This window comes from Pristiophorus japonicus, chromosome 19 (assembly GCF_044704955.1).
Source record: "Pristiophorus japonicus isolate sPriJap1 chromosome 19, sPriJap1.hap1, whole genome shotgun sequence".
Taxonomy (NCBI): Eukaryota; Metazoa; Chordata; class Chondrichthyes; family Pristiophoridae; genus Pristiophorus; species Pristiophorus japonicus.
In genome coordinates, this window is record NC_091995.1 from 1,041,388 (window position 1) to 1,055,050 (window position 13,663).

The 13,663-nt window shown below is 46.5% G+C and overlaps 1 protein-coding gene across 3 annotated transcripts in view; it reads left to right on the forward strand.

Moving 5' to 3' along the window:
* The window catches only part of vps52 (VPS52 subunit of GARP complex), a 72,934-nt gene extending 60,063 nt beyond the window's left edge, over positions 1 to 12,871 (forward strand). For all 3 annotated transcript variants that reach the window (XM_070861112.1, XM_070861111.1, XM_070861113.1), the window contains 4 exons: positions 2,847 to 2,912; positions 3,958 to 4,069; positions 6,173 to 6,291; positions 12,270 to 12,871. In XM_070861112.1, coding sequence (XP_070717213.1) covers positions 2,847 to 2,912; positions 3,958 to 4,069; positions 6,173 to 6,291; positions 12,270 to 12,416 — 444 coding nt within the window. In that variant the 3' untranslated portion in view covers positions 12,417 to 12,871. The remainder of the gene's footprint in view (positions 1 to 2,846; positions 2,913 to 3,957; positions 4,070 to 6,172; positions 6,292 to 12,269) is intronic.
* The last annotated feature ends 792 nt before the right edge of the window (positions 12,872 to 13,663 follow it).

A 13,663-nucleotide genomic window follows, 5' to 3' on the forward strand; every position in this document is an offset into this window, starting at 1 on the left:
AAGCAAGGGACCCAGTACTGAGCCCTGCGGAACCCCACTGGAAACATCCTTCCAGTCATCAACCGTTACCCTTTGTTTCCTACCTCTAAGCCAATTTTGGATCCACCTTGCCACTTTGCCCTGGATCCCTTGGACTTTAACCTTCATGGCCAGTCAGCCATGTGGGACCTTATCAAAAGCCTTGCTAAAGTCCATATATACTACATCATACGCACTACCCTCATCAACCCTCTTGGTTACCTCCTCAAAAAATTCAATCAAGTTAGTCAAGCACGATCTTCCCTTAACAAATCTGTGCTGACTGTCCCTGATTAACCCTTGCTTTTCTAAATGTAGATTTATCCTGTCCCTCAGGATTTTTTCCCAAAAATGTTCCCAGCACTGAGGTTAGGCTGACAGGCCTGTAATTACTCGGCCTATCCCTTTCTCCCTTCTTAAACAAGGGTACCATGTTACCAGTCCTCCAGCACCATGCCTGACTCCAAAGAGGACTGGAAAATGATGGTCAAGGCCTCAGCTATTTGCTCTTTTGCAACAGCCTGGGATGCATTTCATCCGGGCCTGGAGACTTATCCACTTTCAAAGCTGCTAAACCCCTTAATACTTCCTCTCTCACTGTTTATTTCATCCAGAATATCACACTCCTCCTCGATAGCAGTATCTACATTGCCCCTTTCCTTGGTGAAAACAGACGCAAAGTATTCATTAAGAAGCATACCCACATCTTCCGCTTCCACACAAAGATTACCCTCATGGTCTCTAATAGGCCTTACCCTTTCTTTAGTTACCCTCTTGCTCTTAATATATTTATAGAACATCTTTGGGTTTTCCTTTATTTTACTTGCCAAGAATTTTTCATGCTCTCTCTTAGCATTTCTAATATCCTTTTTAATTTCACCTCTGAACTTCCTATATTCCTCCAGAGATTCGACTGTATTTAACCGTCGGTATATGTGGCATCAGTGCTCAAGCAAGTCCCGTGACCGGTTGAGCCAGTAGTAAATTGGACCCCATCCAAATATTCATCGGGTGGAGAGCTTCCTCTCCTCCCAATTGAGGTGTATACTGTGAATCCCAGAACGAACTCTCAGAGAAAGAAGTTTTTTTTTAATGCTGAGCTGGTAATCTAACCTGTCGCTTTGGGAGCACGTTAAAGCAGACCTATAGAGAAGTGATTTTTGGCAGTTAACAAAACGTACAAGTTCCATAAGGCATTCAGTGCTCGGCAGTCCCTTGGAATCGAGGAAGACTTGGTTCCACTCGTGAAGTGAGTCCTTAGGTGACTGAACAGTCCAATACGAGAACCACAGTCCCTGTCACAGGTGGGACAGACAGTGGTTGAGGAAAGGGAGGGTGGGACTGGTTTGCCGCACGCTCCTTCCGCTGCCTGCGCTTGGTTTCTGCATGCTCTCGGCGACGAGACTCGAGATGCTCAGCGCCCCTCCCGGATGCACTTCCTCCACTTAGGGCGGTCTTTGGCCAGGGACTCCCAGGTGTCCCAGCACTCAAAAGAGTTCATCTGCGCTGTCTCATTTCAGTGATGTGTACTGGTGGGAAAACAATCGCTTTGGGTGTTTTTTTTAATTGCAGTTCACTTTGTATTGATTTCAAAGTCAGCAGCTCCACCGAGAGGAGCAATGTGAAGGATGCTGGTGTGAATCCGAGCACCTACTTCTGTACAGTGTGAACATAGTTAGTGTTGGAAAAGTTCTCTCAGGCAGGAGTAATGGAGGTTGTGATTTTTTTTCTTTATTCTTCATGGAATGTGGGCGTCACTCGCAAGCCCAGCATTTATTGCCCATCCCTAATTGCCCCTTGAGAAGGTGATGGTGAGCTGCCTTCTTGAACCGCTGCAGTCCGTGTGGTGAAGGAGCTCCCACAGTGCTGTTAGGGAGGGAGTTCCAGGACCTTGACCCAGCGACGATGGAGGAACGGCCGATATATTTCCCAGTCAGGATGGTGTGTGACTGGGAGGGGAACGTGGAGGTGGTGGTGTTCCCATGCGCCTGCTGCCCTTGTCCTTCTAGGCGGTAGAGGTCGCGGGTTTGGGAGGTGCTGCCGAAGAAGCCTTGGCGAGTTGCTGCAGTGCATCTTGTAGATGGTACACACTGCAGCCAGGGGGCGCCGGTGGTGGAGGGAGTGAGTGTTGAAGGTGGTGGGTAGCGTGTCGATCAAGTGGCTGCTTTGTCCTGGATGGTGTCGAGCTTCTCGAGTGTTGTTGGAGCTGCACTCATCCCGGCAAGTGGAGAGTGTTCCATCACACTCCTGACTTGTGTCTTGTAGATGGTGGAAAGGCTTTGGGGAGTCAGGAGGTGAGACACTCGCTGCAGTATACCCAGCCTCTGACCCGCTCTTGTGGCCACAGTATTTATGCCTCATCTCTGGAATTCAGCTCTTTTGTCCATGTTCGGACCAAGGCTGTAATGAGGCTTGGAGCCAAGCGGTCCTGGCGGAACCCAAACTGGGCGTTGGTGAGTGAGTGCCGCTTGAGAGCACTGTCAACGATACCTTCCATCACTTTGCTGATGATTGAGAGAAGACTGATGGGGTGGTAATTGGCCGGATTGGATTTGTCCTGCTTTTTGTGGACAGGACCTAGCTGGGCAGTTTTCCACATTGTCGGGTAGATGACAGTGTTGTGGCTGTGCTGGAACGGCGATGCTGGAGAAGTCAGAGGGAGGTGGGTGGGGAGGATCAGAGCTGTCAGCAGTGTGCAGTAACCTGGGGGCTGTGGGTGACCCATTGCTCTCGCTTACAGCAAACAATCCAGGTTTGAATCTGTGCTTGTGTTTTGTCGTACAGCGACCGGTTGTATATTTCTCATGTCGGAACTAATGTCTCTTCAGGAGAGGGCGACTGATGACAGCAAGGAAGTGGAAAGTTTCCAACAACTGCTTGGTGCCAGAACACAGGTCAGTATTTGTTCCTGTCCCGGTCTCATAACCTCTGTCCTCGCGCCCTGGAGTAGAACAGGATGGGAATTTAAGGAGCAATAGCAAATGTGGCAGAGAAAATATAAGCATCACAGGCAGTCCCCCGGGATCGAGGAAGACTTGCTTCCACTCTTAACATGAGTTCTCAGGTGGCTGAACAGTCTAATACGAGAGCCACAGTCCCTGTCACAGGTGGGACAGACAGTGGTTGAGGGAAGGGGAGGGTGGGACTGGTTTGCCGCACGCTCCTTCCGCTGCCTGCGCTTGGTTTCTGCATGCTCTCGGCGACGAGACTCGAGGTGATCAGCGCCCTCCCGGATGCACTTCCTCCACTTAGGGCGGTCTTTGGCCAGGGACTCCCAGGTGTCGGTGGGGATGTTGCACTTTATCAGGGAGGCTTTGAGGGTGGTCCCTTGTAACGTTTCCTCTGCCCACCTTTGGCTCGTTTGCCGTGAAGACGATCCCAGTAGAGCGCTTGCTTTGGGAGTCTCGTGTCTGACATGCGGACAATGCGAACCATGCATTGGGGCAGGGGAAACACTTAAATGGTGGGTGTACCCAGTTTGGGGCGGGGCTTAATTTCATCCCCTTGGATACTAAGAGATGAACATTGAATCCGATACAGTAAGGGCACAGATAGACGGTGAACATGTAGGGCTGGGTGTTTGCATTTTAAAAGGTACGAGAGGAGTGCTGAGAAAAATATTTTCCAACGGCCAGGGGGCAGCTATCAGATAATTTGTTGTATCTCAGTCTGAAAGGTGGGCAGGGAAGTCTCCTGCTGTACCAGCTAACTGAACATTGACGCAGTTAATCCCCAGTATGGCTGGCAGACTAAAGCTGCACAACCCTGACGTGTGTGTGTGTGTGACTGGTGTTCATGTTCCTGAATAGTTTCAGCGCGTAAGGTAACTTTTATTGTCGGGCTTTGGGAATTGGAACAAATCGAAACCACAATCTGTTAGATCTTTTCGGTTAAACTGGGGATTTTGATTTTCTTTAATCTCCTGCCGTTCCTCTCCAGGAGTTTATTGAAGAAATCTTGTCCCCGCCATTTGGTGGGATGATTGCTTTTGTGAAAGAAACAGAGGTCCTGATGGAAAAGGGCCAAATCGAGAAACTAAAAACAGAAGAAGGTAAGATTATCATCGCTGCTACTCCAACCCAATTGAAGATTTGTTTTCAGATTACGCCTAATAATTTGGGCAGTGTGTAGTGGTTCGATTGGGTTGTTGCTGATAACAGAAGCTCTTGGGTCCTACCTCATCATCATCATCATAGGCAGTCCCTCGGAATCGAGGAAGACTTGCTTCCACTCTTAAAACGAGTCCTTAGGTGACTGAACAGTCCAATAGGGGAACCACAGTCCCTGTCACAGGTGGGACAGACAGTGGTTGAGGGAAGGGGAGGGTGGGACTGGTTTGCCGCACGCTCCTTCCGCTGCCTGCGCTTGCTTTCTGCATGCTCTCGGCGACGAGACTCGAGGTGCTCAGCGCCCTCCCGGATGCACTTCCTCCACTTAGAGCGGTCTATGGCCCAGGGACTCCCAGGTGTCGGTGGGGATGTTGCACTTTATCAGGGAGGCTTTGAGGGTGTCCCTTGTAACGTTTCCTCTGCCCACCTTTGGTTCGTTTGCCGTGAAGGAGTTCCGAGTAGAGCACTTGCTTTGGGAGTCTCATGTCGGGCATGCGACCAATGTGGCCCTGCCCAGCGGAGCTGATCGAGTGTGGTCAGTGCTTCGATGCTGGGGATGTTGGCCTGGTCGAGGACACTAACGTTGGTGCGTCTGTCCTCCCAGGATTTGCAGGATCTTGCAGAGACATCGTTGGTGGTATTTCTCCAGCGACTTGAGGCGTTTACTGTACATGGTCCATGCCCCCAGCACCGAGTGATGAATATCATATACATGTGGATATTTGAACTTGTAGGCTCCCAGTTTTTAGCCACCCTGTTATAGAAGGGATATTACGGGCACAGAACGCGAACAGCTTGGATTCATCAGGGTGATGCCAGTGATGGGAAACTAGCTAGAAGGAGAGATTTGAGACACGGGGACTATTTCCACTGGAGCAGAGGAGGTTAATGAGTCATTTAATCGAGGCGTATTCAATTATGAAGGGCTTTTGATAGGCTGAATGAGGAAAGACTATTTCCTCTGGCTGGGGAGTTGGTGATAACAAGTTATCAATTTTAAATTGGCCTGGAGAGCATGGATCAATGTCTTCACACAGAAGGTTGTTGGAACATGGAAAGCTTTGCTACAGGAAGTGGAAGAGACAGGGCCCAGTTTAAAATTGGAGAAATATTGGGGCTGAAATTGGGGTCGGAGGCTTCCCGCGGGCAATTGCCTGCGACCTGAAATATTTCTACGAAGTTACCTGGTGGTCCCGGAGGAGCGTGGGATTCCGGTGGGGAGGCATTCTCTTCCCGCGCTGCGGAGCGCGCTCCCGTCCTCCAGGTTCCCACGGAGACGGTGCCGTCACGTGTGAGTGCTCAGCCAATCAGGTACAGTATTCCACAGCTTTCTCATTAATAGCAATAACTCCGTATCTACCTGTTCTCATTGCTATTAGTGAGAAAACACACTAAACACATATAATAAAAAATAAAAAACACACCACACTTAACTTTAATTAATTTTAATTAATAAATATCTTGGAGAAAATGTTTTTTTTTGAGTTTTTAAAAAGTTTTTTTAATTATGGTTAAAAAATAAATGTAACATAACGGGCAGGGCTTTTAAATGTGTTTTTTAAATGTAATTATATTTTTGTATGTTTTTAAACACTTATGCCTGTAACAGTAGGCTATGCGCCTGCTTTTATTAGGCGCAAGAGTTTTGAGGACATTTGCCGGGCAAGATGTGCGTAAATCCCGCAATCTTGCCCAAGCAAATGTCCTCACTCCCGAGGTACGGAGGATCTGTCCAGCTCCAGCTTCACACAGCAGAAAAGCTGGTTTTCAGCGCATGCACTTTGTGATGTCTTCCCGGGTCCCTACACACTCCGTGCGCACTCCGTATGGACCTAGGGAGGCCGGGATTTCTGGGCCGGAAGCAGATGATACAGGGCTCTGGAGCGAGACTGGGGCAGTCAGGCTAGTTTGGGATTGCTCTAACAAAGATGCAATGGCCACCTCCTGTGCTATAAGCTGCTAAGGTCCATGGCCTTCTGTATGTCACTAATTCCTACTGTAGTAATGCTGTCTAATTTCCCCCCCCCCCCCCCCAATGACCTCAGCACGAGTGGTACAGCTGGTTCGTGGATTTGCTGCTACCTGGAAGCAGTCAGTTGAAAATCTCAGCCAAGATGTCATGAGGTCCTTTACCAACTTCAAGAATGGGACAGGAATCATACAGGTGCAGTCAGAAACTTACTGTGTGCTTTGTAGACAAAGTTTATAAGACCAGGTTTGACATTAATTATTTTTGTTACTTCTCCCCCATTCCTGGAAACCTGTGGAGGATAGATTGTGCCAGTATCCAAATTACTGAGGGCTATCACATTCACGGAAACTTGACCATGTGTGCTCATCGAAAGGCGTGTACAGAAATCCATTGGTGTACCCCATCATGTCTGTCTGTGGACAATGGATTGCTTGCTCTGCTAAAGGTTTTTAATGATTCCACAATATAACATGAACCATTACATAAGAACATAAGAAATAGGAACAGGAGTAGGCCATATGGCCCCTTGAGCCTGCTCTGCTACTCAATACGATCATGGCTGATCTGATCATGGACTCAGCTCCACTTCCCTGCCCATTCTCCATAATCCCTTATCTCCCTATCGTTTAAGAAACTGTCTATTTCTGTCTTAAATTTATTCAATGTCCCGGCTTCCACAGCTCTCTGAGGCAGCGAATTCCACAGATTTACAACCCTCTGAGAGAAGAAATTTCTCCTCATCTCAGTTTTAAATGGGCGGCCCCTTATTCTAAGACCATGCCCCCTAGTTCTAGTCTCCCCCATCAGTGGAAACATCCTCTCTGCATCCACCTTGTCAAGCCCCCTCATAATCTTATACGTTTCGATAAGATCACCTCATTCTTCTGAATTCCAATGAGTAGAGGCCCAACCTCCTCAACCTTTCCTCATAAGTCAACCCCCTCATCTCCGGAATCAACCGAGTGAACCTTCTCTGAACTGCCTCCAAAGCAAGTATATCCTTTCGTAAATATGGAAACCAAAACTGCACGCAGTACTCCAGGTGTGGCCTCACCAATATCCTGTATAACTGTAGCAAGACTTCCCTGCTTTTATACTCCATCCCCTTTGCAACGATATAGGTAAAAAAACAGGATGAGGTCCTACAAGCTGAATTTAGGGAGCTAGGAGCTAAATTAAAAAGTAGGACCTCAAAGGTAGTAATCTCAGGATTGCTACCAGTGCCACGTGCTAGTCAGAGTAGGAATCGCAGGATATCTCCGATGAATATGTGGCTTGAGGAGTAATGCAGGAGGGAGGGATTCAAATTCCTGGGGCATTGGAACCGGTTCTGGGGGAGGTGGGACCAGTACAAACCGGACGATCTGCACCTGGGCAGGACCGGAACCAATGTCCTAGGGGGAGTGTTTGCTAGTGCTGTTGGGGAGGAGTTAAACTAATATGGCAGGGGGATGGGAACCTATACAGAGAGACAGAGGGAAGTAAAATAGGGGCAGAAGCAAAAGGTAGAAAAGAAAAGTAAAAGTGGAGGGCAGAGAAACCGAAGGCAAAAATGAAAAAGGGCCACATTGCAGCAAAATTCTAAATGGGCAAAGTGTGTTAAAAAGAGAAGCCTGAAGGCTCTGTGCCTCAATGCGAGGAGTATTCGTAATAAGGTGAATGAATTAACTGCACAGGCAGCAATTAGTGAATATGATATAATTGGCATCACGGAGACATGGCTCCAGGGTGACCAAGGCTGGGAACTCAACATCCAGGGGTATTCAACATTCAGGAAGGATAGACAGAAAGGAAAAGGAGGTGGGGTAGCATTGTTGGTTAAAGAGGAAATTAACCCAAGAGTAAGGAAGGACATTAGCCTGGATGATGTGGAATCTGCATGGGTGGAGCTACGGAATACCAAAGGGCAGAAAATTTTAGTGGGAGTTGTGTACAGACCACCAAACAGTAGCAGTGAGGTTGGGGACAGCATCAAACAAGAAATAAGGGATGCGTGCAATAAAGGTACAGCAGTTATCATGGGCGACTTTAATCTACATATAGATTGGGCTAACCAAACTGGTAGCAATACGATGGAGGAGGATATCCTGGAGAGTATTAGGGATGATTTTCTGGACCAATATGTCGAGGAACCAACTCGAGGGCAGGCCATCCTAGACTGGGTGATGTGTAATGAGAAAGGATTAATTAGCAATCTTGTTGTGTGAGGCCCCTTGGGGAAGAGTGACCATAATATGGTAGAATTCCTTATTAAGATGGAGAGTGACACAGTTAATTCAGAGGCTAGTTTCCTGAACTTAAGGAAAGGTAACTTCGATGGTCTGAGATGTGAATTGGCTAGAATAGATTGGCAAATGATACTTAGAGGGTTGATGATGGATAGGCAATGGCAAACATTTAAAGATCACATGGATGAACTTCAACAATTGTACATTCCTGTCTGGAGTAAAAATAAAATGGGGAATGTGGTTCAACCGTGGCTAACAAGGGAAACTAAGGATAGTGTTAAATCCAAGGAAGAGGCATATAAATTGGTCAGAAAAAGCAGCAAACCTGAGGACTGGGAGAAATTTAGAATTCAGCGGCGGAGGACAAAGGGTTTAATTTGGAGGGGGACATTAACGATTTGGATGAAGGAATAGAGTGTAATATAACCAAGTTTGCAGATGACACTAAACTGGGTGGCGGTGTGAGCTGTGAGGAGGATGCTAAGAGGCTGCAGGGTGACTTGGACAGGTTAGGTGAGTGGGCAAATGCATGGCAGATGCAGTGTAATGTGGATAAATGTGAGGTTATCCATTTTGGGGGCAAAAACATGAAGGCAGAATATTATCTGAATGACGGCAGACTAGGAAAAGGGGAGGTGCAACAAGACCTGGGTGTCATGGTTCATCAGTCACTGAAAGTGGGCATGCAGGTCCCGCCTTCCCTTAAGGAAATAGTGGATGCATTGGTGATCATTTTTCAATAGTCGATCGACTCTGGATCAGTTCCTATGGACTGGAGCGTAGCTAATGTAACACCACTTTTTAAAAAAGGAGGGAGAGAGAAAATGGGTAATTATAGACCGGTTAGCCTGACATCAGTAGTGGAGTCAATTATTAAAGATGAAATAAGAACGCATTTGGAAAGCAGTGACAGGATCGGTCCAAGTCAACAGGGATTTATGAAAGGGAAATCATGCTTGACAAATCTGGAATTTTTTGAGGATGTAACTAGTAGAGTGGACAAGGGAAAATCAGTGGATGTGGTGTATTTTCAAAAGGCTTTTGACAAGGTCCCACACAAGAGATTGGTGTGCAAAATTAAAGCACATGGTATTGGGGGTAATATACTGACGTGGATAGAGAACTGGTTGGCAGACAGGAAGCAGAGAGTCGGGATAAACTGGTCCTTTTCAGAATGGCAGGCAGTGACTAGTGGAGTGCCGCAGGGCTCAGTGCTGGGACCCCAGCTATTTACAATATACATTAATGATTTAGATGAAGGAATTGAGTGTAATATCTCCAAGTTTGCAGATGACACTAAGCTGGGTGGCAGTGTGAGCTGTGTGGAGGACACTAAGAGGCTGCAGGGTGACTTGGACAGATTAGGTGAGTGGGCAAATGCATGGCAGATGCAGTATAATGTGGATAAATGTGAGGTTATCCATTTTGGGGGCAAAAACACGAAGACAGAATATTATCTGAATGGCGGCAGATTAGGAAAAGGGGAGGTGCAACGAGACCTGGGTGTCATGGTACATCAGTCATTGAAAGTAGGCATGCAGGTACAGCAGGCGGTGAAGAAGGCAAATGGTATGTTGGCCTTCATAGCGAGAGGATTTGAGTATAGGAGCAGGGAGGTCTTACTGCAGTTGTACAGGGCCTTGGTGAGACCTCACCTGGAATATTGTGTTCAGTTTTGGTCTCCTAATCTGAGGAAAGACGTTCTTGCTATTGAGGGAGTGCAGCGAAGGTTCACCAGACTGATTCCTGGGATGGCAGGACTGACATGAGGAGAGACTGGATTGACTGGGGCTTTATTCACTGGAGTTTAGAAAGATGAGAGGGGATCTCATAGAAACATATAAAATTCTGACAGGACTGGACAGGTTAGATGCTGGAAGAATGTTCCCGATGTTAGCGAACTCCAGAACCAGGGGTCACAGTCTAAGGATAAGGGGTAAGCCATTTAGGACTGAGATGAGGAGAAAGCTATTCACACAGAGAGTTGTTAACTTGTGGAATTGTGGAGAGTTGTTGTTGCCAGTTTGTTGGATATATTCAAGAGGGAGTTAGATGTGGCCCTTATGGCTAAAGGGATCAAGGGGTATGGAGAGAAAGCAGGAAAGGGGTACTGAGGGAATGATCAGCCATGATCACATTGAATGGTGGTGCAGGCTCGAAGGGCCGAATGGCCTACTCCACCTATTTTCTATGTTTCTACAAAGGCCAAGATTCCATTGGCCTTCCTGATCACTTGCTGTACCTACATACTAACCTTTTGTGTTTCATGTACAAGTACCCCCAGGTCCCTCTGTACTGCGGCACTTTGCCATTTTTCTCCATTTAAATAATAAAATGCTCTTTGATTTTTTTTTTCTGCCAAAGTGTATGACCTCACACTTTCCAACATTATACTCCAAATTTTTACCCACTCACTTAGCCTGTCTATGTCCTTTGCAGATTTTTTGTGTGCTCCTCACACATTGCTTTTCCTCCCATCTTTGTATCGTCAGCAAACTTGGCTACGTTACACTCAGTCCCTTCTGCCTGTAATACTGTGTAAGAACTGTACATCTGGGATGGAATTCCCCAAGACCCCACACCATGGAAGGGCCTCGCAGGGGGAATATTGGAAAATTGCGGATGGGCCCTCAATAATTTCCATCCTTTGAGGTTAAATTGGTGAAAAGTCTCAGCGAGCCCAGCCTCGATTTTACGACAAACCGTCCGGTGTATTTAACAGATTGCCGACGGCCTGGGGTCTCGAAGATTTCTGCTCCTTGTGTTTCTCTCTTGCCGAACCACCGATGGGTGTGCCTATAAGTCTAGTTGTGAAGTTGGATAGTAGCGTACCAGTCCTCCTTCATACAGAGTCTGTGTAAGGCACAACTAACTAAATCTACACATGGGTGGGAATGGCTGCTCTGAGCACAAGGCATGCTTATTTAAACTGTCTCAGCAGTGTGATAATTATTATCGTCTCCATGTATTTGTCCATTCTGGTACATAAAAACATAAGAAATAGGAGCAGGAGTAGGCTATACGGCCCCTCGAGTCTGCTCCACCATTCAATAAGATCATGGCTGATCCGATCATGGACTCAGCTCCACTTCCCCGCCCGCTCCCCATAACCCTTCACTCCCTTATCGTTCAAAAATCTATCTATCCCCACCTTAAATACATTCAATGACCCAGCCTCCACAGCTCTCTGGGGTAACAAATTCCAAAGATTCACCACCCTCAGAGAGAAGAAATTCCTCCTCTTTTCCGTTTTAAATGGGTGCCCCTTATTCTGAAACTATGCCCCCTAGTTCTAGATTCCCCCACGAGGGGAAACATCCTCTCTGCATCTACCCTATCAATAAGAACTTAAGAAATAGGAGCAGGAGTGGGCCATTTGGCCCCTCGAGCCTGCTCCGCCATTTAATAAGATCCATAGATGATCTGATAATGGATTTAACTCCACTTCCCTGCCCACTCCCCATAACCCTTTATTCCCTTATTGCTTAAAAATGTGTCGATCGCCGCCTTAAATATATTCAATGTCCCAGCCTCCACAGCTCTCTGGGGCAGAGAATTCCACAGATTTACAACCCTCAGGGAAGAAATTCCTCAACTCAGTTTTAAATGGGTGGCCCCTTATTCTGATGGCCCCAGTGCCCCCTAGATATAGTTTCCCCTATGAGTGAAAATATCTGCACTGCATCCACCTTGTCGAGTCCCCTCATTATCGTATGTTTCGATAAGATCACCTCTCATTCTTCTGAATTCTAATGAGTATAATTATCCAAATAATATAATTATCCTTGGAATTCCGTCCCCTGTTGTGGAGTACTCCCTGCCAAGGAACAGTTCATGTGCTGCACACTAGGCAGAGAGAGAGCTGGCCTCGGGCATGTGTATAATAGGATTGTAAATGCAAGGTCAGCCTGAAGGTAACTTATTTTAACTTGGCACTTTCAGGGAGCACTGACACAGCTGATCCAATACTACCATCGATTCCACAAGGTCCTCTCTCAGCCTCCTTTCAAGAGCCTGCCCGTGCGCTCCGATCTGATCAACATCCACCATCTCATGGTTGAAGTGAAGAAACATAAACCCAACTTCTAACTGTCTGTAAACGTGTCACTTTCTCTCTCTCTCTATCTCTGTGTGTTGTTTGTCCTGCACTAGAGCGATGGTGTATGGGTTAAATGCAAAACGTAACGGTGACGGTGTTCTCTCTCTGTGCTGCGGGGAACTGGTGCACACAGTGGCTGGCTGCTCAGAATCTTCAGACCCAGCAGTTCAGCCAGAGTATTTATGCTTTTTCTCACTGAGCCTCTGCTACCTGGCAGTCAATGAGACTCGAATCAAGATTTACATGCAGGATGGATGTGTAAATAGTAATCTGTATAAGGAGCGGGTGAAATTCAGGATAAGGGTGGAACATGTGGGATTGGATCTGAACGCATGGTGTGTGTGATGCAGACCCGTACAGTGTGAAGGGAAAACACTCCTTGAATCCTTCCAGTGAATGTGGTATTCACCTGTCCGACACAATTAAAACAATGGATCCAAACTTCGATTTCACTGCTGCTATTTCATTGGCTGTAAAGCGCTTTGGGGCAGCCTGAGGTCATAAAAGGTACTATATAATGTAAATGTAGATTCTTTTCTCTCAATCTGGTTCAGTAAAATTACTGAGTCGAATACCTCTTGTGCTTTGAACAAAGCAATCTTTATTTTACCGGCCGGCAAGACCTATCAGACAGAAGATATACCCTCTGGATAGAGCGTACACACTCCCTATGGATAGGTGAAGTTACATCGTAAAGCGACAACAGTTATACATTCTCGGCAAAAAATAACAAGATAGGGCTAGAGTGACATCCTAGTTCAGCCTATCTCTTTTGGTCCCTCTTTCCCTTTGTCCACTCATAAGCTGACCTAAGTATGGTCTGATTTTAAACAAAGACCTTCTGTTAATGTTTCAGGTTAATAACATGATTTAATAAGACCTTGAGGTTTTTCTGCAAGCTGTGGGTTTTGTTTCAATATGTGTTAGTGTTGTAACATTTCGCAGTCTCAAGTCTGAGATGTCATGGCTATTCCTCCATGAATTGTTTGTTAGCTTATACTGTCCCTATACAATTCCCACGTTCTCAACTTCAATGTCTCTATACATTTTAAACATTCACACTATATGAATGAACTCTTCCTTTCTTTATACCATCTTGCTCCAAACACCCAGAATGGGTATTGCCAACATCCACTCATTATCAGAGCGACGAAATGCAGTAAGTGGAAAATTTTGTAGAGGTGGTTGTTATGGAGACGAGAGTATTTACAGTGACCGCTGTCTAAGTTGGCTGTCT